This window comes from Neolamprologus multifasciatus, chromosome 11 (assembly GCF_963576455.1).
Source record: "Neolamprologus multifasciatus chromosome 11, fNeoMul1.2, whole genome shotgun sequence".
Taxonomy (NCBI): domain Eukaryota; kingdom Metazoa; phylum Chordata; class Actinopteri; order Cichliformes; family Cichlidae; genus Neolamprologus; species Neolamprologus multifasciatus.
This window is the reverse complement of record NC_140449.1, coordinates 25,701,390-25,725,061: the sequence shown is the minus strand read 5'-3', so window position 1 is coordinate 25,725,061 and position 23,672 is coordinate 25,701,390. Positions and strand designations below refer to the sequence as shown.

Sequence of the window (23,672 nt, the reverse complement as noted above, 5' to 3'; positions counted from 1 at the left end):
TAGTCATACATACAACTGCAATCCATTAGACTTTGTTTCCAATGCCAGTCCTCCTTTTTTTCCTCCGTTGTTATGAAACTCACTATGTTGGCCTGACTCAAAACAGCATTTCTTACAGCCGGGCTGATTTCACAATAATCGATTACAAGCCAGGTTATTTAGTAATACTGAATTTGTCCCCTGAAAATAATACGTCACACTTTTATTTTTATTGTTGGCTCACCCTTAGTTTCTTCCGTGGTTGCTTTATGCCAACTACAAATGCATTTGCAGGAATTACTGGTTCAATTTACTGAACAAGTACATCAAATATGGAGTGAAATGGACCTTATGTGTGTTTCACATACAAAATTTTAATCTTCAGTCGCTCAATTGCTTTTGAATGATCTGGAAAGGAAAGGAGGCTTTATTTTTAAACATAAGTGGACACTTAATTGAGCATCATATCAGCTGATGGTAGCAAACGTGTATAGCAAAGTGCATCAATAGATTCTAAGAGTGCAACACAGGTGCACATGTTTGCGGTTTAGTGCTAAGTAGCATAAAAATATAATTCAAAGTTTTTCTTACAAAAGCTCGAGCACAGACCCTTGGGTGTGTAGTTAGTGCGATTAACTGCGAAGAATCCCATTTTATTTGCCCTGGAATTGCATTCAAAATGCTCTGAAGAGCACCACAACCACAATCAAGGGCTAGTTTTATGACCAAAATTAGCTACAGGTGCCTGCTTCCGCATCCACTTGTCAGTCAAACTGGCCATGCACCTAACATTCAGTGCTTAAACTATGCGCCAACCACGAGAGCTGAAAGAGAAGGCCAAAGCCTGCTGTTCCTACAGTGACCACTTGAGGCGCTCTACAAAAGACAGCTAAAGTTGGATTAAGTATCCAAGTGGCCGACGTTATGATCCACCACATCCATCTTTTAAATCATCAGTTATTGCTGCGAAAAGGGCAGTTTTTTTAAGGATTTTTTTTTAAAAACCAGACTGATATTAGCGGAGAATTATACGGTACCGGAATGATAAAGATACAGGCAGCACACATCACTTTATAGTATTACCTGTTCAGGCTCGCTTGAAAATACAAGCAGTAGAGCAAAAACAGATTTTAGTACTCATGCTTTTAACTAGCTGGTTAGCGCTCAAAACGAGCGATAAGTCCCTAAATGAAGCCCCCCCGTTCAAATATGATACCTGCACAGTGGAGTTATAATAAACTGCACAAAACACCACTGTGTAAGACAGAAGCTGCAGCAGGGACAACTCCGAGTAGGAACACAAGTTTAGCGCAGTGAATTGTAGTCGTGGATTAGGCTTTAGTGACAAAAATGATTGTATTAATAGGACAGCAGACATATTAGCCTAATCATAACCAGCTGACTACTGAACTCCAATCTCGTTCACTGCAAGGTAGCGAAGGTGTTTTGACAAATCGTTGCGAGAAGGCGGAAGGAAATATGAACCTCTGAGCAGCACGGAGCTGTCACACACCCTCCCTCTAAACACTGCAGACACACACACACACACTCACACACACTCATACACACATACACACCGTCGGGTACAATAGAAGAGACGAGTTCGCCAAGGAGTAAAAGTCTGCACTCATTTCTACTATATTTTACCAGGGTTCCTGAATGTGACGCGACAACACTGAAATATAACGCCGACCCGGTAAGTCTTAGTCTTTCCTATTTTTTAGCAACAGTTTTGTGAAGAGCGAATAGAGGTAATAGAAATATTATAATTTTCAGAGGCTGTGAAGTGTAATACGAGACGTAGCGTACAGTAAGTGAAGGGGAAGTTGAGCAGCACATGAATCATCTGGCGCAAAAAAAAAAAAAAAAAAAAAAAAAAAGAAAATACTATGAATTTCGCCATTTCAAACTAGGCTGTAAATATTCATTAATCAAATAAAACACCAGAGGTCTATTCCTTATCACGATGACTTGTCTTTCTCTTGGTTTAAATGACCAATTTTTCTGCGTATGTGAATGTTTTCTAGGCCACAGAAATGCATTGACTGTCTCGTTGAGGATATGCCTCTCACCCCTGTCACTAAATGATCTGAAGATGCGTATAGTGGTCGTCACTGTTAGAGCCCTGAAGCCTTTTTTTACTTTCCCAACGTGCGTCCTCAGACCACCATAGATTTAATGGGGACTTAAAGTAAAGTGAGCCATTTAATTTCACCAGATGACTGACTGTTGTCTTTGGTGGTTAGCCCAATGAAAGAATGACTTTTGTGATTACACGTTTCTCTAAGCTGTCCCTCCACCTACAGTAAACAGCTCCAAACTGGAATCAAGCCTGCCAAGTCATATATAGCAGAAAGAACTGCGTCTCTAGTTGTCTGTTTGGGGTTTGAGATCCAGCTTGAATCTATTTCTATGGACCACAGAGGCAAAAAAAAAAAAAAAAAAGGTTTGAAAATACTTTCAAGCCTGTATCCTGCTGTACTGTGGCATCCTCTATGAGGTTGAGCCTTCTTAGCAAACAAAGCACACATACACACACACAGACACTGACAACACAAAGGTGTGCCGTGTCCAAATATGCTGTCCGGGAATAACATGACATAACAAGTAATTTAGTTTCCTTTTCGATATTGTGTGAACTCTATCTCTGTGATTGCCATCACTGTGGTGGCTTCTTTTATGTTCTTTTTAATGAGCATAGAAACGACTACTTTTACAGATTGCTGTAATAACCTTTGCTCAAATAAATTAGAAATGAAACAGTTCTACCACTTAATTAACAACAAAAACGCTGGGTTTGTATGGAGATTCCAGCCCACAAGAACATAAACAACAGCTGAGTGTATTTTGGAAATATAAGGTAAATGTATAACTCATGATTTTCCAGGCTGGTCCCAACTTACCAAAATAGAGAGGACCTTTTGCTGATGAGTTCCCCCTTGTATGCGGCAGAGGTCCATTACTGTGGTGATGACAGACAACTGCAAGCATGTGATTGTAAGGATGCCACTGTGACACTCTGCCGGCTGCCATTTTTTTACAGGCAGGATTATATGGGCCAAAAACGCTATTCAGTGGCATTTGTTAGTCTCTAAACTACCGATTGTTGTCATGACAGTATAACTGCATGAAAAAAATACTTTAAAACAAAACTTCCCCCTTGTGTGACGTCTGATTAGTGCTTTGCAGAAAGCTAGCTGAAGCTGCTTGTGGTAAAGCTCAGTGCCAAGTCGAACAGCGTCCTGATCTGTCGTTGTTGATCATTACTAGAGAATAATGCTGCAGGAAATCTCATTTGTCTTTCGAGCAGCAACAGTAGCTCCTTAATGACAAACAAATGTCAGACGACTGTTAGAGAAACAGTCTTCCTCTTTTTTAAAGATATTAACCTCCTAAGAAAGCTCAACTATTAATCGCAATCTTAAATTGTGCTGCCAGTGACTTTGTTATCCATCAACTGCTCTGTGAAGCGCCTTAAGGGAATACTAAAAGGGACTGCCACACGTCAATAACTAAACACTGTACCAGTGACAGTTGCTGTGGCTTTTTCGGAAATAGAGAGAAGAGTGTCTCGGGGGCACATATAGATAGCAAATGTGATTCCAGCTGCCACTGTGGCATGGTAGTCTTAATGATAGGGCAGATGATTGAGCGTTTCTTCTCATATGCTTTGAGCTATGTATCATGTTGCTGTACCATTGTTTATCAGAGCTACTTTTGCTGTTATATGAAATAAACAGCTGATGAGGATTACACAGCTGTCATTCACTGCTCCAAGGGGAGCCTTAATAGCATGTGTGTTTGTGCGTGTGTGTGTATCCACATGAATACCAGACAGTGTTAAACAGACCTTTTAATGTCGTTCATTTTTTGAGCACGTCTATTTAGCACATCGTTCTACACACGCTTCACCATCATTGCTTCTCTAGCAGTTGGACTGCAGACCTGCTTTTCTAGTTTTGCATGCTGTTCCTGTTGTGTTTGTTACAGAAACCTTGCTATGAAAACCCCCCTCAAAACTCTAGATTGAAACCAGTAAGACTCAAGTTAGACCTTAACCTTGAATTTGCTTATGAGCAAACAAATAATGAAAATAATCTAAGTTGTTGACACAAATGTAGTGGGGATGTCAAATACATAATGATAGATTCATTATTAAGATATGGATGAGGAAGCAGACATAAACATACTGGTAATAACATTTGTGTGGATTTGCATGCATGTGTGTCAGTAAGAGTAATGGTGTTCAGAAATCTAGTAGTTAGTGATTGAAGGCCTAAGGCCTTTCAAAGAGGGTGCAATCTCAGTGATTAGACTGTCGACCACACATTGTGGAGCACAGACAGCTGCAGCTGGTTATCAATTGAACTTTCAGGGTGACGCTATCGAAACAGATCTCGTTGTCTTATTCTACCGGCTACAGGGAAGAATAATGTTATGGTCACACATCTAATTTTATGCATACGTGATGCTGAAATGAGGTTGTGGTGTGATAATAACGCAGTCTTAATGCAATGAGTAACCACAGCTTTGTAGTGATCTTTTGTGCATAGTTTCTGCTGAAACTCATTCAAAAGCTAATATGAAAAAGTAATTGATTTTACTGTTTAGCCACCAGATGCTGCAAAGAACCACATCTGTCTGCCTTTGCTGAAATGTGTACATTAGGCTAAACTCAGCGTTAACTCTTTATTTAGGTTGGACGTTCAGGAAATTATTCTCTGAAGGCCAAAAAACAAGCTGCCAAAAATGAGGGAAGTGGGAAGTTCATAGAGCACGTGAAAGAGTTGGGTGGGGGTGGGAGGGATTGGATCTATTTCGATACTCTCCAAAATAGTAGCGGGGATGCACGCTGGGACTACCATGTGATAGCGTTCGGTGCTTTTGTAATCCATGCCATGTGTAGCTTGCAATTTCCTCCTTCCTAAATCTCTGAAGATGATTCTCATAATGAAAGATCAATTATTTGATCCCTAGCTTTTACTGTACTCTGAGGATCATATGGCACAGATATTGCCCTGTGGGCCTTGGAAGGGAATACACTAGACTCTTACTAAACTCCTCCTCTCACTATGAAAGTGCAATTCGGGAAGTTTGCAAGCATAGCCCTGATTTCAGAAGAGTCATCCTTTGAAGCTTAATGTACATTGAGGTCGGTGTGTGCAGACCATGTAGTGAGAACATCCAGTGAGAACATCTCTGCGGTGTCGGATTCACAGCAGAGCATTAACCACAAGCAAATTTCTATGTAGCTGCAGAGGAAATCAACTGGTTTTAGCTGGGCATGGTGTAGGTTTAACAAAGGACCAGGAAAGGGGCAAGTGTAACAGTAATGAGAGCTCTTTATAAGTTATGAAAAGGGGAAAGACAAAAAAAAAACACTAAACGAGGCTTGTGTTACCATGCATTTTATGTGAATAGATTTACACTTGATAACATACGATGCTGTGGTGTAAAAATGCAAGTAGCAGCTTTTGCATTTAACATGGTTAGCATGGCTTTTATGACTTCCTCAGAATAATCCCTTGTACGCAGCATCTCTAGCACATCTTAATGTCTCTATATTTTATATGTATATTTATACCTATATTTATATTTATCTATTTATCTTAATATTTATGAATATCTCTGTTTCTACGCTCATTTTATATGAGTGCTTGATGTTTGTTGTATATTTGCTGCTATGACAACTCAATTTCCCTCTGGGATTAATAAAGTCTCTCTGATTCAGATTCTCATATGTCATACACTCAGTGAGTCTTGTCAACATATACAACATATCTCTATATTTATCTATCATACTAATAACTGTATATTATATTATTATTTATCATAATAATATTATATTATTATTATATTATTATTTCTGAATAATTGTTTTATAATATTTTTGGTAGGCTGAAAAAATAACTAGTCAGGTGACTGATAGAAGACAGCCCTCTATGCAAATGATGAGTGAGATAAATAAAACTCCTTCTGTTTAAACCTTACACTATTACAGATTGGCCTCTTCCTTTTTCACAGCTGGTGTTTTTCTTCATGCAGCTTTTTCTTTCAGACTGTTTTTGACGCTCATTTTGGAAGGTTTATCTCTGTTGGACATTTTCATTTAAGGGATTTTTGACTCCCGGCTTTCCTGAAATTTGTTTATCCTTTCTTTTATTGTTCATCCAATTGTTCCTGCAAATGAACAGGTGATGTCATAATTCTTTTTTAAACAGGCGTACCGCAAACATATTCAGCAATCCTAACTTGACTGTAAAACATTTTTGTGTCACAGCTAGAGGTAGGCTGAGTGCAGTGATGTCCAGATCCACAAAATCAGCCTCGAGATCTCGGAGCCGCTCGAGGTCCAGGTCAAGATCCCGTTCCACCTCCCGCTCCAGGAGTCGCTCCAGGTCTCGGTCCAGGAAGCACCGTTATAGGTATGAGCGATCTTCCGTTCGCAACAGCTTGTTAGCGGATAAGCTGCATTTGCCTTGATTGCTAAAGTTCCACCCTAGTTGCCAGATCTGTGTTGTTAAAGTAAAATTTAAAAACTCATTCTTGAGATCCATTTTCATCTGTTTTGTGTAGCAAATCTTATTGTGGCTGACTGGAAACACACTTTTGTGTATCTTTGATTGCCATCTGTAGGATTTAAAGAGTTTGGTTTTCACATGAATAGACAGAGCTGGTGGAGCATATTAGAGCCTTTGAGTCCTACCCAAACTCTTGAGTCAGGCTCTGTATCCACAGGAAATTAATATTTGAGAGTTCAGCTCCCGGTTAGTGAATTTAGTTAAGGTAGTCTAATATAATATTGCACAGTGGCATATGGGCATGTTTTGTACCACATTTCACAGTATTTTGGCAAGGCATTTTGTTGATGTGCTTTTATGTCGTGAAGCTTTGACTGAAGGGTTTTCTGCTGACTTTGATGTGCCTTCTTAAGAAACAGTAAGGCTTCAGTCTGATGCCTTTGCCGCTACTGGTAGAGTGACGCCCGAATGGCAATAAAATGACAGCCTAGCTCATTTCCTGGCAGTGTTACAGCTTGTATTAAAATTAGCATAAATAAGAGTCATGGAAGGAATTTAATGGTCTACTCTTCCTGAAGCTACCTTGCACGTGTGCAAATGGCTTTGTGGGAAGGCAAAACAGGACTGGAAAAGTGTGAATGCACACCTTTGTACAAGTTTGAAAACAACAAAAATGTAAATACAAAAACAGAAAAAAGCATATCCCCGCCCACCCTCTGCACACACACACACACACACACACACACACACACACACACACACACACATGCACGCACGCACAAATAAATAGTTAATTTCCTGCATGTTTTACATGGGCAGCATATCAGAACAAGAAACAGTTGTCAGGTTAAAGAGCATTTAAAGGTGCAGGTTTGACAGTCTGCTGGGTGGAAACATGTTGTCAAATGTTACCAGTGCGAAGCTTAAACTCTTTCTTTCCAACATTACCTGATCTTGCTATAACACACTTAGTAATTAGAGCCACAGTTTACAGAGGTACATGGTCTGAGCTCTCGCTTGGACAATTTTTTACTCACTGACAAGTCATAGCAGGAAGCTGAAAGAAAATAATATCCACAACAATTTGGTGGAACAGATTTGCTATGTGTGACACAATATTCTGTCATTAATCCTCTCCAAACGTGCTGAAAAGCCCTTTTAACTGGCAGGCATAGAGTCAAAGAATTCAGGCAGTAGTAGATTTCCCACCCTTATACGGTCCATGTGACTCCCTGTTCCACCAGAGCTGGGCAGAGGAGATGCAGTATTTGTAGCTCGCACTGTGCAGTGCTGCTCATTGCGCTGCCTCTGTATTCCAATGAGAAAGCACACTAGGTGAGTTACATGCTTCTCTTATTTCTTTTTTTTTTTTTAATTTAAGTTCATTTATCTAGTTTAATATTATGTTTGCATGTACTTTGGCACAGCTTTAATTCATTAATCTCGAAATTTGCTCTGCAGCATTTTTTAGATTTTAAATTATTTGTAAATCACTTCATACTCTTAACATTTTAAGAAGTTGGTGGTGAGAAATGCATCCTTTATAAAAGCTGCTGAAGATGCAGTTAAATACAAGTAGCAGTAGATACTTTGCACTACTACTTTGAAGTCTGAAACAGTTATACTCTCAAATATGACAGTGGACAGCTGTGGACACAGTGTTGAAATGTACTTTTAAAAGCATGTTGTTCTGATTAAATTGCTGATTTGAGAAAACTGAAGAACAGACTCTTCAGTAATCTGAAGCTCTGGTAAAAAGTCAAAGCTAGCGCGCTGTGGAAGGCTTTTTATTGGAAGTGCAGCAGCGCCACCCTGTGGTCTAATCTGACCTTGCAGTATGCTATGTTCTCCATGTGTTATCATAATAACATATATTCAAGTGTTATACATCGTCACAGAATTTAAGTATTATTTTCAAAACATTTGTTTCAAAATATTAAGGATTGTTATTATTTTCAACATGATCCTGAATAATAGGAGCTGTGTGTTTTTCTTCTGTAAACGTCCCTAAAATTTGAATAGTTATGAATAGATATGTCATTTCAATTTTTCAGACCAGCAATAAACGTTGTTTTTTTTAAACAGTTGTAAGCAATCATCCAAGTACTCCTAGTTTTGTATGTCACTGAGCCAAAGCAAATATGCTCCGCCTTTTTTCCCCTTTTATATTAACCAAGCATCTGTCTGTCTCAGCTCTAAACTGTTAATTGTAGGTGGTTTATAGTTTCTGTTAGTGTTGTTTCACATAACATCTACTGTTTCTATTTTGGAGGCAATACATTATTGAGAAAATGTATCTATATCAAACTCTGTAGAAATAAACATAATGTTTTCGTTGTCTTCTTTATTCATTCACAGCTCTAGATCTCGGTCTCGGTCAAGGTCAAGATCAAGATCAAGATCTTATTCTCCATCCTATAACCGGGAGAAGAAATATCCGCGAGGTTACCAGAACAACCGGGACTTCCGGGGCTATCACCGCGGCTTCCGTAGGCCTTATAACTTCAGGGGTCGAGGACGGGGCTACTTCCCACGTGGACGCTACCAACGAGGTGGACGTGGCTACAATAACAACAACTATCATCAGAACTGGAAGAATTTCAGGCAGCATCCTCAAAAACAGCAACAGAATCATCAGAAACAACAACAGCAACAGCATTGGCAACAGAAACAGTATCAAAACCATTCACAAGGACGCTCTCAGAAACACTGTGGGACCTCCCCTCATGGTCAATCTCAGCAGTCCGACAAATCCTGTTCTCCTTTATCCAGACACTCGCAGCATTCTTCTGCCTCATCACACTCCTCCTCTCCTAAATGCAGGCCGGCCTCGCTGCTCGCTAACCAAACCTCAAAAGATGTGAAAGATGAGCAGCTGGCTTCGAAGGACGTTCAAATGGGAGGAGAGGGAGAGGATGAGTCAGGGGAGCGTGTTGAGTTATTGGCAGGAGATGATATAGAAGGTGCTGGCGGTGGGAAAACTGAGGGGAACTGGAAAGGCCTGACAAACTACAGCAGCAGTCCAAAGAAAAACAGTCCGCTGGCAGGATCTGCTGCTACTGTTGGTCAGAGCAGCCAAACGGCTAACCAGTCTAGCTCCACTAAAAACACAGGCATCACACCCAATGGCACCCCCACCTGGCAGATGGTGTGTGGTTCATCCTCGACTAAAAAACCTTCAAATGAAGGTCTAAATCAAATCCTTTCCAGCTTTGACATCTCCAAAGAAGACTACCTGGATAGAGATAAAACAGCAATCTCCATTGCATTCAGGAAGTAAGACCAATTTTATGTTTATACTCATGACAATTTTTAGTAACTTGAAACACAAATTGTTGTTTGGTTCTTCTGTTTGGAGCCTCACATAATGCAGATTGTGGATTTTTGGGTTTGATTCCATATTAATGGATAGATTAGGTTTTCCAGCAATGTAGTTACAAATTAGTTAGAAATCTATTACAAATAAGTAGCCTGGCTCGGCTGTGTGTGCAGGACATGTAACAGAGTATGTATCAAAGCTGAGCAGACAGTGGTGCGACAATAAACAATGAAAAAAAGTCCACATCAGGCAAATGTACCAGAAGCCATTACAAATATACTTTTGGTAGTCCAATAATGGACAGCAGGTTCATTTGAGCTTTACTTTGGGTAAACTACACAACCATTTCATATTTGCATTTTATAAACTTTGCAATCTTCAGCTACTGTATCCATTTACAGGAATTCTAAAGGTTTTTCAAGTGAAAACAACATCCTTCTTCTTCTTTATTTTCATTACTAAAGTGCTTCCCTGATAAAAATGCTTATATTTCACTGTTATTTTCATTTTTGCAGCTGTCTCACAATCAGGTTTTCGAGTTAGACAGAACTTTTTATCTCTTTTTCCTTCTTTAGGTTTTGGGAAGAAGCTAAAGCTAAAGCTAAATCTGCTTCAGAAAATGCCAGGAACGCAGAAGCAAACTGTATGGAAATGGAACAAGAGAAAGTAAATGGCAAAGCTTCTGTAGTTGTCTCCGATTCTGTATCAAGAAAATACAAAGAGGATAATGATGCTGGAGTGTCTCTGAACAGCTTTTTCAAAGCCTCACCATTTCTGTCTGCTGATGGGGAAGAAGAGGATGAGATGATCATTAAGCCTCAATTTAAATCACTTCCAAAAAATTGGAATAATGGAGAAGTGTCCTGTAAGCCAAAGACCAAGGTCGCTCCATCAGCCCGAGAACAGTTTGAAGAGTGCTTTGCGAAATGGCAGAAGTTTGCTAATAGTGACAAAGATGCCACGGCAGAGGAGCTTTATCTCAGTGGAAAGCAGGATAAAATAGCAGCCACTGCCGCTGCCAAAAGGGAGTTAACGGGAAAATTCAAAGAACTGTCCCCAGACTTGATTTGTAAAGCCAGGAAGATGGCAGAATCTCCATCTATCCCATCTCCTACACCACCATTGCGGAGGAACTCTGACAGACACATGTTTGAGGTCAGAGTAGAGGACCCGCCTGTCATGTCCTCAAGAAAACAGGAAGCAAAATTTAATGTTAGAATGGATTTCCTTGGAGATAGCCTGATAAGGTGGGCCTCATTCAATAGGTTCAATAATTATTTTTTTAATGTTATGTCATTATTCATTCAAAAGAAATTCAAGAGACTAAAGAACTTATCATTTCAGTTCTTCAGATATTTTAGCTGAAGAGCGACAGTTGTCTCAGGACCTTGTGCAGTCCTCTAAAAAGGATCAGGAATTTCGCTCCATCTTCCAGCATGTAAAGGCTGCACAGTTACAAAGAAGTCCCTCTGAGCTGTTTGCTCAGCACATTGTCACCATTGTTCACCACATCAAAGGTGAGACTTCTGTGTCTAAACCATATCGAGCGATTGCAAATCATTACCCTCGATACCCTCTATGATGCACAATTCATAGAAAAACCAAATATTTTGTCTTGACTGATTTTCAGCATTATTATTCACAATGGCCTCTTGAATAAAATGTGACGTAACCATAGCTTTTGCTTCTTACTTTGTTACCAAATCAGCTCAGCACTTTCCATCTTCTGGCATGACTCTAAATGAGCGATTCACCTTGTACCAAAGACAAGCTGCAGAGAAGGAAATGATGAAGCCAAGAAAAAGTCCAGAGATACACAGGTAGAGTCGCCTATTGAGTGACCCCTCTCACCTTCAGTGTGCTGTGGCTTCACCTCCTCTTTTAACAGCTTTCAGGTATTTTTTTCTCACCTTTCCTCCCTGATAATCTACAGATTATCTTGGCTTATTTGTTCTCATGCTTGGTGGAGGTCAGTTTTACTTTCCCAGCAGTTTTCTTTTTTTCTGTTTTGTGTTGTCTTTCCAGTTCAGTGTTGCTGACCGTTTGTTTGTTATGGCACGTGTCTTGCATTTCTTTTATCCCATCTTGATTTCTTTCTTGCAGGCGAATCGATGTTTCACCAAGTGCTTTTAAGAAACACCCTCAACTTTTTGAGGCGATGAAAAGCTCAGAGGATGGCACTTACAAGGTGACTGAACATTTTGACGTATGAAGTATATTGGAATAAGACAACTTCAAACAAGTGAGAAAGCCACATGCCTTTAGACTGCACTCTCTGAAAGCCCATGGCTTTCCTTGAAGGGAGATGCTCAAGTCTAAGAAAAGCAAATGCAAAATAAGGCACTTTGACTTTGCTGTTTGTTATATTGCCTCACATGGTGAATGGGTTGTATTGTGGGCACAAGCCTGACCAAGGCTAATGAATCAAATAAGGTCAAAAATGGAAGCCTCAGTGCCAAAGCTGTTCAAGGGACTCTAAGCAATCGTCTTCGTAAGTATTCTTTTAAAAAAATAAGGAACGGAAATAACCAACAGCAAGCACTTCATGTGCCTGTGCTTACGTTTACTTGCTTAACATTCTGAGTAAACCATCATAGTATTTCTTTATTGATGCGCATGGATACATCTGGTCAGCTCTCAAACATGCAGAGCAAATACTAAGTACTGAGTAAACTGAAATTAGCATGAACAATCACATGCCTTGTCTGTCACTGTTGTGAAAGAGCCATACTGGTGGTTTTGCATGTTTTATCCATGTTTACACTTCGGCATATTTTCCACATGTTTTCCAAACCCGAGGCAAATATTTTTCTGATTTCTTCCTGCCATCCATTGATGTTGGTTCATGATACTATATGATAAGATATGACATGATTTCAACTTGTTATGGTCTGAAAGTTTAACAAACCTTTGTGTTTTGAAAAACACGAGTATGTGATGTTGCTGAAGTTCAGGAATTTAAATATGTGAATCTGTTGCTGGATATTTTATTGCTGTTGAATAGATTGGATGGATTAGGCTAGCTACATGTTAACTGTGCTGAACCACCTATCTAAAGAAATTATGAAGACTTTTGTGACGAGGAAGTCATGTAAAATTTGATCATGTAGATGATTAGGAAACACTAAAAACATGCAAAACTACTGGCTTGGCCTATTAAATGCACTCAAAATTCACTCAAAAATAGCTTGGTTTTATTCATGCCAGCTGGTTGTCACCTGGGTTTTTGCCCTTTTTCCCTGCACTTCACTATTTAGTTTACAAATCCACTTAGCTCAGAGAAGACTGACAGCCCTCCACATGCTAATCCAAAGTCTATCCACGACATTGTGTTCTGTTTTAATTTTGCTCAGGATGGAGGGGAAAAAATCAAGGGTGACCCAATGGACCTTCGCTTGGATATTGAACGGCGTAAAAAATATTCGACCCATGAAAGATATTATAACGAGGATCAGGGAAGAGATGTGGGAGATTCCCCAGATTCTAGCAGAGAAAGATCTGTGGAAAACTTCCATAAATACCACAAGAAATCAAAGTATGCACAATTGTTCTGTACTTGTATCTACCATTATGATGACATAATCATCTTGCACTATAAACAGCTGCATGTAAAGAATTTGCTTGCACGATAATCCTTGTGCAGGAAAAGCAAGAAGAAGAAGAAACGTTCTCGCTCCACTTCATCCTCATCTTCCTCATCCTCCAAATCTAACAAAGATGAAGGTTTACCCCAAGAGAAACCTGATTCAAAAAATGGAGACTTTAATAAAAACCGACTGGGCCAAAGGGAATCATCAGGTTCAGCTGAAAGTGGACATCCACATGGAGGATTTGTAAGACCAATAAAAAGCTTGATCTGTTGTAATATCTGCAATATAATGTAAATTTCCCATCATAGACAGTTTGCTATGAATCGCTATGTATTGCATATTTTGAGCATCTTTTCCTTTTCTCCAATTATAGCAAGTAAGAATACGTGGAAGGAACTGGAGCAAAGGGAACTATCAGGGTAACATTTCACACAGTAATCCTGTAAGCATGGTTGTACACCAAAAAAGTGAAGACTGGAACCCAGAATATACTCCCAAGAGCAAAAAATATTACTTGGTAAGGTTTTCTCATTCCTTATCTCTTTCCTTATTTTGTCAACCTTGATTTCTGAAAATATTTAGATGCTGTGTTAAATGTAAACAATAGAAGCATATAATTATTTGCCAAACATTTAAACTGCACATCTAGTGAAAACTGAGGGTCTGAAAAAAATGCTGAACAATACATGCAGGTTTTGAAGCAATGTATGGTTGGCTTAATTTAGCAAAACAGCGCCAAACCCTATTCTGTTTATTAATAGCTCCACAGTAAACAAGTCCCGGTGCTAAAGCTGGCTGCATTCCACATCTATTCGTTCGACATGTGGAGCATTATAAAGCCATGAATATGACTAAGGAGGACTAAACTGTTGACCAGCTGGAATTATATATCAAGCAGCTGCCAAATGCTTAGAAGGGTTGTTAAAAGAAGAGGTGATGCAAATGGTGGTAAACATGTCCCTGTCATGATTTTACTACATTGTTGGGATCAAATTCAAAATGTGAAAATCTGTCCATTCAGCCATCCATCAGCTTAACCACTTATACCTCAGTTACACTGGGTTATAGACCTGCCAGTAACTTCCTGGCAACCACTGGTCACTGTGGAAAAATGTGCATTCCCCAACAAGTTAACAAGTGGTTGCTGGTGTCATTGTGAAATCAGTTGCTAACGACCCAATCATGCAGGCCTAGAGCAGAGTCGTCAACCCCTTAACTCACCAGGGAAGAAAATGTATCTTCTCTGGCTAGTTGGTGAGTGGTTGCATGCAGTCACTCAATGAAAGTAAATGTGCTTTCAAAGAAGGCATGGTGCCCTACCAAACAGCTTTAGCCTTGTTCTTATGTTATTGCATTGCATTTTGCACACCTCTGTTGCTTATGAAGCTTGCACACAAGAATTTCACTTGCATGTGCTGTACCAGTGTACCTGCACATGTGATGTGAGAATAAAAAGTGATTTGATTTGATTTGGCATTATGAAGTTGCCACGGTGACCTGTAATTTGCCTGCCAAACCACAAAGCGACTGCTAGCTTAGCAGTAGTGAAATTGTTAATAGTGTAACAAAAATCCAGAAACATCTGACCCTTAAAAGGAAAGTTGTTCTTGTTCTTCAGGTTTGCATTGCTCTTTTTCACTACCACTCAGTGAGTAGTAACAAGTGTTCAGTCTTCAATGCAACTATGAGAAATTGCTATAGTCTGCTAGTAACCATAAGGGTCACAGAGAGATTTCTGGTGTAGCACCCTCTTTGTGGCTGATTTTGCCTAGCGACAGCTAGCAACCTGGTTAGTGAATAAACTGACTACTCTCTCCTTTGACTGGTATTTAGCTGATCATAGGGCTAACATAGATTTTTCAAAAAACAGTTTCTCAGCTTCAGCATTTAATGTGTTGAATTTGAGCCTTGACATATGTCTCTCACATTCTCCCACATTTTTAGCACGATGACAGAGATGAAGAGTCAGAATGCAAGTGGATAGACAATCGAGGTCGAGGGAGGGGAAGTTTAACTCGCGGAAGAGCGAGGTTCCTTATCCGCAAAGCCACTGGGGCCCCCAATATCATCTATCCAAAATGGGGCCTCGATAAATTCCAGGTCAATGACGAGCAAGGTGGCATGCAGAGAGAAGAGACAGAACAGGACCATAAGAGGGCAGAAGTTGATGGAGAGAACATCTGAGCAGCAAAGGAATCTGCAGAAAATCTTATCTTTTGTGTTCTCACAAGATCAGACTGAGTGATTTTTTCCAATGGATCAATAAATGCAGATTAAATGTTTTAAGATATTCCTATGAAACATATTACTTTAATTTCACTTCTTCAGACTTGACACAACCATTTCCTACATCAAGACTAGTAAAAGCGCTGTTTAAGAGTGAAATGCAGTTTCTTGTCAAGTTTAAAGTTTTATGCTTTTGCTTTATTTTGGTAAATTAAAATCTCTTTCATGCAGCATTATATTAATATTTACACTTTTTTGGTTAGGATGGTTAGAAAATAACTTGCAATTTTAAATGAACACAAAAAAGAACTGCACATTTTTGATCAAATCAGCTAGGCAACAAGATAAATTATTGTACTGCAAATATATTAAAATCTAATTTAATTTGCAAACAGTGACTATATGTTATGTTTTTATGAGCTATGTCTCGGCAATAAGTATGTTGTTGGTGATGACATAAAACACCACAGTCCAGCCAATTTGGCAGAAATAACACTGATCTGACAATGGGACCAAACTGCACAGGGTCATACTGTAGATTGTGCCCTGCAGTCTGTCATTATAAAGTATACAACCATTTTACAGCACTAGCTAAAAGCCTTTTAACAAGCTTGTGAAACATTTTACTATCCGAATAGTAGCTTTAACTTGTTTTTGGATACCACTTTAGTGTACAATATTGATAGTGATTTTCTTTCTGCAAAGACTTTAATTTTGGTATTTGTACTTGGCCACGCAGGATTCTGACTTCGATTGTAACAGAGAATTTGTTTTCACTGCTATAGATTGTATTGTCATTTTTATGTTTGCAAGCTTTTATTTAACCAAACAGGTTTTAGCAGTGATGCTAACTGTGTGCAACTGCTAACGCAATGAGAGAAGTAGTTAAAAATTTTAGTCTAGAGTCTATCCAAGTTTGTAAAACAGAACAGGAATGTTTATTCTGTGCATATCAATGTTATTTGTTTCTAGGCTCACTTATACAAGTGAAAGTATACCTTGCTGTGGGTGCACTGGTCTTACTTGCGTATGTTATAGGCCTACAGATTAAAATTTTAAGGTTGACTTCTTAGGGAATATTGCATATTTTAAATAGTTGTGGTCACTGTTTTTGTTTTCTTAGAGACTGTAAATTAAAGAAACACTGATGACTTTGACATTTGTCTGTATGTGTCTTTAATTAAAAAGCATCTTTACAGTCTTTTAGGTTATCTTTATTTACCACTGTCTATGGAAATGATGGTGCTCCCAGGGTCCACACACCATGGGGCTCTTAAACATACTTAGGCTGACTCATGAATCAATAAGAAGTACCTATTGTCGGTGTGGCCTAAAAATATTATGTTTGTGTGCTATGAGTGAACCACACTTTGCACTTTACTTTCATAATATTGGTAAGAGCGTATCAGGGTGGAGCCGATTTGGTTACAACCCATGTTTGTTTTTTTTGACTAAAGGCCAAAATCACCTGCTTCAATCAAAGCAATCAAATCCCTGTAAGTCACTGAGAGTTGAATAAACAACACAGCCTAAAGCTACAGTGTGCCTGTGCACATCCCATTCAACCAAACCTATCAACCAATTACTGTATCAGAGCAGGTTGAAGTCAAAAGTGACTGGATTCACCAAGTAAAAAGTGTCAGTTTGTACTAATTGATTCATTTTTCACCACTACAGTGAAATAAAAAAATATTAAGGCACTAAATATAAAGTAAGGATGTTTTAAATACTATGGATATTTGTCATTCAATGATTAGGTTAATACAACATTCTTTAAAAACAAAGCCTAACTCCATGCTGTCTCTGCCCAGTTTCTTCCTGTTGCTCATGGTGTTTTTGTATTATTTGGTTGCATATTGGAGCTCTTTGTCACACTGATAAATAGTGACTGATCAGATACCTCCCAGGCTTGGCTAGAGTGGGATATTCGTCCAAAACGTTCCCTAAACATTTGGATAGTGTGCAACTCAAACTCCCTATTGTAACTGGTCTAAGTGAAATCTTAAAAGTTGGAAATAATGATAACTTGACTTGTTTGGCAACATTCAAAATGGAAACTGAGGAAGTAATGGAGCTCATCTTGTCTGTTAACTAAAGCCAGTGACCTATTAACTGAGTTAAAGGAAAAGATAAGGGTCTTTGTTAATGCAGCTAACTTACATTATATAAAAAGCAATCACAGTATATTTTGGCTGTAACCCTTGTTTGTTGTAAATCTCCTGCCACTTAACCTTATGGGGTAAAAACATTATTGCTACAAAATTATTACTACAAACACATTTACAGTTGTGGTTTAGTTGAGTTGGTTCAACTTCTGGGAAAGCCTGAGATTATTGGGTGGGGCAGTACAAATGACAGTACAGCTGACTGGAAGTAAAATGCACTTGTGTGGCTCATAAAGTCTAACTTACATAGGCAAATGTTTTGCTTGCTGCACATTAATTATGCTGTCATTCTCATAAGTCTCACTTATCAGAGTTACTCTTTCACTAGTAACCTGTCTTACCTGTTCTTCTGCCTTATTTTCTCTCTCCTCTCTCTCTCTCTCTTGACTGTCTGACCCACTCCTACTTTTTGCTGTTGATTTAACATGACTAGCCACAGGAAAAGTTGCTCAATGTTAATGTTTGACAAGTAGGAAGAAGGTCCTTCGTTGCCATATCGAGCAGCGTTACACACACAGCCACACTCTTTCAGTTCTCCTTCTACTCAAAGAGTTTGTTTGCTGCTTCGTAGAGGGATTACATATTCAAATCAAAGAGAGATCGAATGAAGGACAACCATGGGTGAGTCAGCATTATCAGTGTTTTCTTAATAAACCAACGTCATGTCTGAGTATTTTGACTAACAGTTGCCTTTTTGCTGGGAATTTGTGGCAGTGGTAAAGAAAAGCTGCGAAGTACTGACAAAAGTAATGGATTTGTATCTGCTTGAAATGCTCCTCCAAGAATTTATGTAATGTACCTGACATGTACAGGCATGCAAAAATACGAAACCTTACTCTACAGATACTAGAGTGTGTACGTTCTAGCTCTTGCACAGACTATATACAAAATTTGTGTTTGCTAAACAATTAGGGAAAACCTGTTTTTACATACATCTAACATAACAATGCCACACTTTCAGTTCTTTTAAGAATCTCTAAAGTTCTCTTTATATTCAGGAAAATAGTGACAACACAAATAGTTGTTTCACTTCTCTGTGATAAATGAAAACTAAGCATTTTAACTGTAATAATCCACATTGAAGCTCATATTTGTTTCTAGCCTCCACTGCTTAGGGGTTTGTCTTGGTTTTTTAAGATGTCAGGGCACATCACTTGTGAGACAAGTTACACCAGCCTTTGTGCAAAGAATCTAATTTTCTGCCCCATTTACGGATGCGCTGTAGAGGTGCTGGTGCTAATCGACTTTGAGAGCAACTCCGACGACGAGCTCACAGTGAAGGAGGGGGATGTGGTCAAAAATGTCACCAAGGCCAGTGAGGAAGGATGGCTGCATGGGGAGCTGAGAGGGAAGAAAGGCATCTTTCCTGCCAACTTTGTCCAGGTCAGCCAAGGCTTTACTGGCCACAGTACTGTACTATTTGCTATGCATATATTTGTGTTCATCTACATTGCGTGCAACATGTGTAAAATATGATTTATTTGGTTTTAACAGGAGGTCCCAGTCTATTTGAGAGGAGAGAGCAAGATGGAACCACGAAGCATTAGAACAAGTAAAATGCAGAGTTTGAATTCTCAGCACTTTCTGTTCTTTACTGTCATAACCTTAAAAAGCAGGACAGGAGTGGCAGACGCTTTAATCAGAAAGCATTTAAAGCAGTTTTTAAAGATGATTTAGAATTGAAACCCAACACAATTATGAAATGATTTTGCTTTCCAAAAAAGGAAAAAAAAAATGATAGAAAACTAATGAATAAATGCAATATTCACTTCAATATTAATTCAGTTGTACAGCATCAACAGTTGCCTCAAGGCGCTTTATATTGCAAGGCAGATCGTACAATAATACTGTGGTGGGGCGTGGTCTGCGGTGGCGTGCAGGGAGGGCGGACGCACCTGCACGGCATTCGCAATCACGCCCGCCACGTTAAAAACACGGGGACTCAGGTGTGTGTGGTGTGTGGTGAGAGGTGTTGTGAATAAAATGTCTAAAAACACTGATCCCTGAACCCGCCGTGCCTTATTCCTGCCACAAATACATACAGACAAAAAAACCCAACAACCATATGACCCCCTATGAGCAAGCACTTTATCAACAGTTGGAAGGAAAAACCCCCTTTTAACAGGAAGAAACCTCTGGCAGAACCAGGCTCAGGGAAGGGCGGCCATCTGCCGCGACCGGTTGGGTTAGAGAAGGATGCACATTACAATTAAAATATGAGCAACTGCTTTGTTATAAAAATAAAAGGAATTTCTAAAACACTGCTATCACTAACTTAGGATAGTCCAATTGTGTGCAAAAGATCCAAATGAACCACGCTGGTAATGCAGCGTCATTTAAAACTACTCTAAGTAAAGTTCCTGCTAAAAATATGACTCTTGCTACAAAACGAGCCATCACAGCAATACAATAATATTCAAAACAGGTTGCTCTTGACATTTACCACATCCTTGCAATGCAAAGTATATCTAATTCAGCTGTAGAGAAAAAAAATGGACTTTGTGGGAACAGACATGCTCAGAATGTGAATAATTGCTCCAAGCTATGCAATCTTAGCACTTTCCTGTTGAAACTTGTTAACAATGCTTTCTAGCCCAAAGACACCGTTAAAGAGCTCTAAGTTTTTCTTTAGAAGAACATTATGAACTTTACTTTGTCTGACAATTCTTTCTTTTTTTAGCGAGGAAGAAACCGACAAGAAAATGTGAGGTACTGTTTCCCTACAGTCCCGTGAATGAAGACGAAATGGAGCTGGTTGCTGGTGAGACTATAGAGATCGTCAGGGAGGTACAGTTCTTATCACCCTTATGGTTTTCACACTTATATCTGGTCTCTAAATACCAAACTGTGAGTCAAATGTTAGCAGTAGATTGTGAGCTTAAAATAACTAGGTTGTGGCTGGTGAAAAGAAATCTCTGCGATGACATGACAGTGAATACCTGATAGCAGCTGCTGAGAAATGATTTCCCTTTCACTTCCTGAAGCTGCCCTGTAGTCAGAACCCTGCACTATAGCGATGATATGTAAATCGGGGTGTTGTCGATGTGTTTGCTCAGCCTGAACCTCTTTAGGTAAATAAACACAGATTTGAATATGGCTTTATTTGATTGATTTCTTTTTATTTATAATTAAACTCATAGTTCACAGCAAGCATAAGTTTTCTGAAATCTATGTGAACTGATCAGACTAGTCCTGGCAGTTCTGAGGGTCATTTATCAGACACCTTAAACAGGCCGATCAAGTGTCTGGAATGCATCACAAGATGATATTTCATGTAAACCTAAGGTGCTAATGCAGCTATTTACTTGTAATTTTACATATTTTTAGCTTAAGCAATGTTGAGGATAGTCAAGTCATCTTTATTTAAATAGCACATTTAAAAGACATCAAGTGTCAGCCAAAGTGCTGAACAGACGGATAATATAATCAAATAAAATGAATTAAAACAGATAAGATGGTTGTTGGTCTGATGGCTGACTGTATCCACAATTTACAAGAAATCTAAGAGTATTGTACAGATTTCAGTAAAATAAGATTCATTTTTCTGGGTTATGGCTGTTAGCAAGTTTCCTTGACTTCTCAGTAGATTTTCGTTTTCTCATTAATTTGTTTAATAGCGCCAACAATGACAACAGAGATTGTAGAACTTGTTTTTCTGTACAATATATAATAACCTGTGAATTTTGATGGCTCATGACCTACTTTGCATGACAGATTGAAGATGGATGGTGGATGGGGGTGAAAAATGGCAAACTAGGAGCATTTCCATCAAACTTTGTCAAAGAAATTTTCATTTCTCCCAAAGGTTGGTGGCAAAGTCAGTTAACAGAGTTTTTTATAGTTTCATTTTTCATATATAACTTTTAACATTTTTCATCTGAACAGATGTAAAATACAATGAGGGCAAGGCAAGACCAAAACTCAGTGACGCTGTGTTCAATAAGGAGGTTTGTAACAGTGGAAAAACTTTTCTAAAATATGTATGAGCTGTGTTCCTTTTACTTAATGCTGTCTTTGTTCCCATTCAGATAACTCAGAGGGCAAGTGTTAGGAACAAAGCAAAAAAATGTAAGTTCAGAGTTTTATACATTTACATCACATGCTAGCTTTCTCACATGAGACACTGGTTCTATTTCTGAACAGCATTTTAAAAGCTGCTAGACTAGTATACAACGTCAGTAGGACAAGTGGTAAATCCTTGTACTTTTACCTTTATGGGTGGGGTCAAGCCAAAATACTTTAGAGCAATATTCCTTGATTTACTACTTCACAAAGACATCAAAGTGAGCGATCTTCCAGGGCTAAAGGTTTATAACTTACCTCAAGTATTACAGTATTTTGTAATCTTTGCTGTTCTTTGATTTAGTGTTGTTCCAGGGTGGATAGAATTAGTCATCACTAGTGAAACCTCCTCACACCTACGTCAGTTTCTGCAAAGTTAATAATCATGTTATCTCTTAACACCGTATCTCCTCAGCTATGGAGTGTTGCAAAGTCATGTTTGACTACAAGGCCAAAACAGAGGATGAGCTGGAGCTGAAAAAAGGAGATGTTGTTAAGATACTGAACAAGGTTTGAGCACACTTCTTTATTTTTTTATCAGCTGTTCTATGCTGTCACACTTACGACAGACTAATAAATTCCCCTGGATAATTTGCTTTCTTGAAATGTACCATATGGTTCTTCCAGAGAAACCAGTTGTGTCACTTTCAAGACTGACTAGGCTTGCTAAGGAAAAAATATTCTAGATAGCTACTTCGTGTTGACACGTCGTGATCTGCTTGACTTTTTGATGACCTTAGGTTCAGAGATTTCAGATCCCTAAGGACAGAAGCTTGTTTTAACCTCTCTCAAATGACTCTTTAATCACCATCTAAAGGAAACAGCAGATGAAGGCTGGTGGGAGGGAGAGCTAAACGGCCGGTGCGGCTTCTTTCCTGATAACTTTGTCATGGTGATTCCCCCGATAAACAGCTTGCAAGTAAGTGGACAAAAACACAATCTCAAACATAACCCTGTTGGACTGGAGTTTAACTGCACTGCAATGAAACCATGGGCATGCTTCGGAGTAATTGATGCTATGCATGCTTTTTTGTCATTTTGAAATGCCCTTTGAATATAAAATACATTATGTCTATTTTAGCATGTCTGCAACCAGTATTCAGTGACTCAGTACTGTCTTTAAATACCGTCTGCTTTGGAGTTACTCACTGAAATTTCCCATTTGTGGAAACAGTGTATAGAATATGGGACAGAGTACAAGGCACATGGAGTACCAGAAAACTTACTTTTTCATTTCTTTTTCCTCCTGTAGACGGGGACCATAAGCCAACCACCTGCACGCAACAACTCCAAGAAACTCTCAGGTAAGAGAACAGCATGAATGTTTCCCTGATCAAATACAGAAGCACAGTGGTTGAAGCTCTTTGAAAGAATGATGTGGAGCTTGACATTTAGAGATTCACGACCAAGTCGGAATTTCTGACTGCAGCAGTGTTTTGCTTGGCAGTGTGCTGACTGTTTGGCCTGTAATGGGTTAGGCAGGTCAACATTTACATAGTTACATAATAATTCAATAAAATATAATTTTTTTTTAAATTATTGGCCTCAGTAGTGATCTATGAGAAAATAAAGACGTAGAGGGAAAAAAATACCCTGAAGTCAGAGGAACTATTTGAACATTTCTTGAGATTACATGCATTCCACATAACGATTCATCAGACGCCCTAGTAACATTTACAGTAGATATGAGACGTTTTCATCTTGTGACCATGTAAAGGAGGTTAAACAGATTTAAACACTCTGCCCTGTAGCACACAGCATAAACTCTCTAACCCACAAATGGGGCCACGCAGGGAAAACTCATCACAAA

General features: G+C 39.0%; 2 protein-coding genes across 4 annotated transcripts in view; both read left to right on the top strand.

Moving 5' to 3' along the window:
* Positions 1-1,382: 1,382 nt before the first annotated feature.
* Positions 1,383-16,792, top strand: thrap3a (thyroid hormone receptor associated protein 3a). 3 transcript variants are annotated; one of them, XM_085178497.1, is made up of 11 exons: positions 1,383-1,675; positions 6,260-6,404; positions 8,859-9,776; positions 10,395-11,066; positions 11,164-11,336; positions 11,528-11,639; positions 11,923-12,007; positions 13,173-13,354; positions 13,463-13,652; positions 13,783-13,926; positions 15,354-16,792. In XM_085178497.1, the coding sequence occupies exons 2-11, from the start codon at positions 6,283-6,285 to the stop codon at positions 15,591-15,593; spliced, it is 2,838 nt and encodes a 945-aa protein (XP_085034623.1). In that variant the 5' UTR covers positions 1,383-1,675; positions 6,260-6,282; the 3' UTR covers positions 15,594-16,792. The 3 variants fall into 3 exon arrangements, with proteins under 3 accessions (XP_085034623.1, XP_085034624.1, XP_085034625.1); XM_085178498.1 differs by lacking the exon at positions 1,383-1,675 and adding an exon at positions 5,848-6,173; XM_085178499.1 differs by lacking the exons at positions 1,383-1,675; positions 6,260-6,404 and adding an exon at positions 6,425-7,835.
* A 1,118-nt stretch (positions 16,793-17,910) lies between these two features.
* The window catches only part of mnmip1 (manchette microtubule inner protein 1), a 17,582-nt gene continuing 11,820 nt past the window's right edge, over positions 17,911-23,672 (top strand). Inside the window, exons 1-10 of the mRNA XM_085178511.1 lie at positions 17,911-18,421; positions 19,026-19,183; positions 19,295-19,352; positions 20,481-20,587; positions 21,515-21,605; positions 21,686-21,747; positions 21,829-21,868; positions 22,278-22,372; positions 22,680-22,781; positions 23,115-23,166. Of these exons, the coding sequence (XP_085034637.1) occupies positions 18,418-18,421; positions 19,026-19,183; positions 19,295-19,352; positions 20,481-20,587; positions 21,515-21,605; positions 21,686-21,747; positions 21,829-21,868; positions 22,278-22,372; positions 22,680-22,781; positions 23,115-23,166 (769 nt within the window). The 5' untranslated portion in view covers positions 17,911-18,417. The remainder of the gene's footprint in view (positions 18,422-19,025; positions 19,184-19,294; positions 19,353-20,480; positions 20,588-21,514; positions 21,606-21,685; positions 21,748-21,828; positions 21,869-22,277; positions 22,373-22,679; positions 22,782-23,114; positions 23,167-23,672) is intronic.

Coding starts and splice junctions, on each gene's coding strand:
- thrap3a (XM_085178497.1), top strand. CDS start 6,283: ATGTCCAGATCCACAAAATCAGCCTCGAGATCTCGGAGCCGCTCGAGG. Junction 11,337..11,527: donor CATTGTTCACCACATCAAAG/GTGAGACTTCTG, acceptor TTACCAAATCAG/CTCAGCACTTTCCATCTTCT. Junction 13,653..13,782: donor GACATCCACATGGAGGATTT/GTAAGACCAATA, acceptor CTCCAATTATAG/CAAGTAAGAATACGTGGAAG.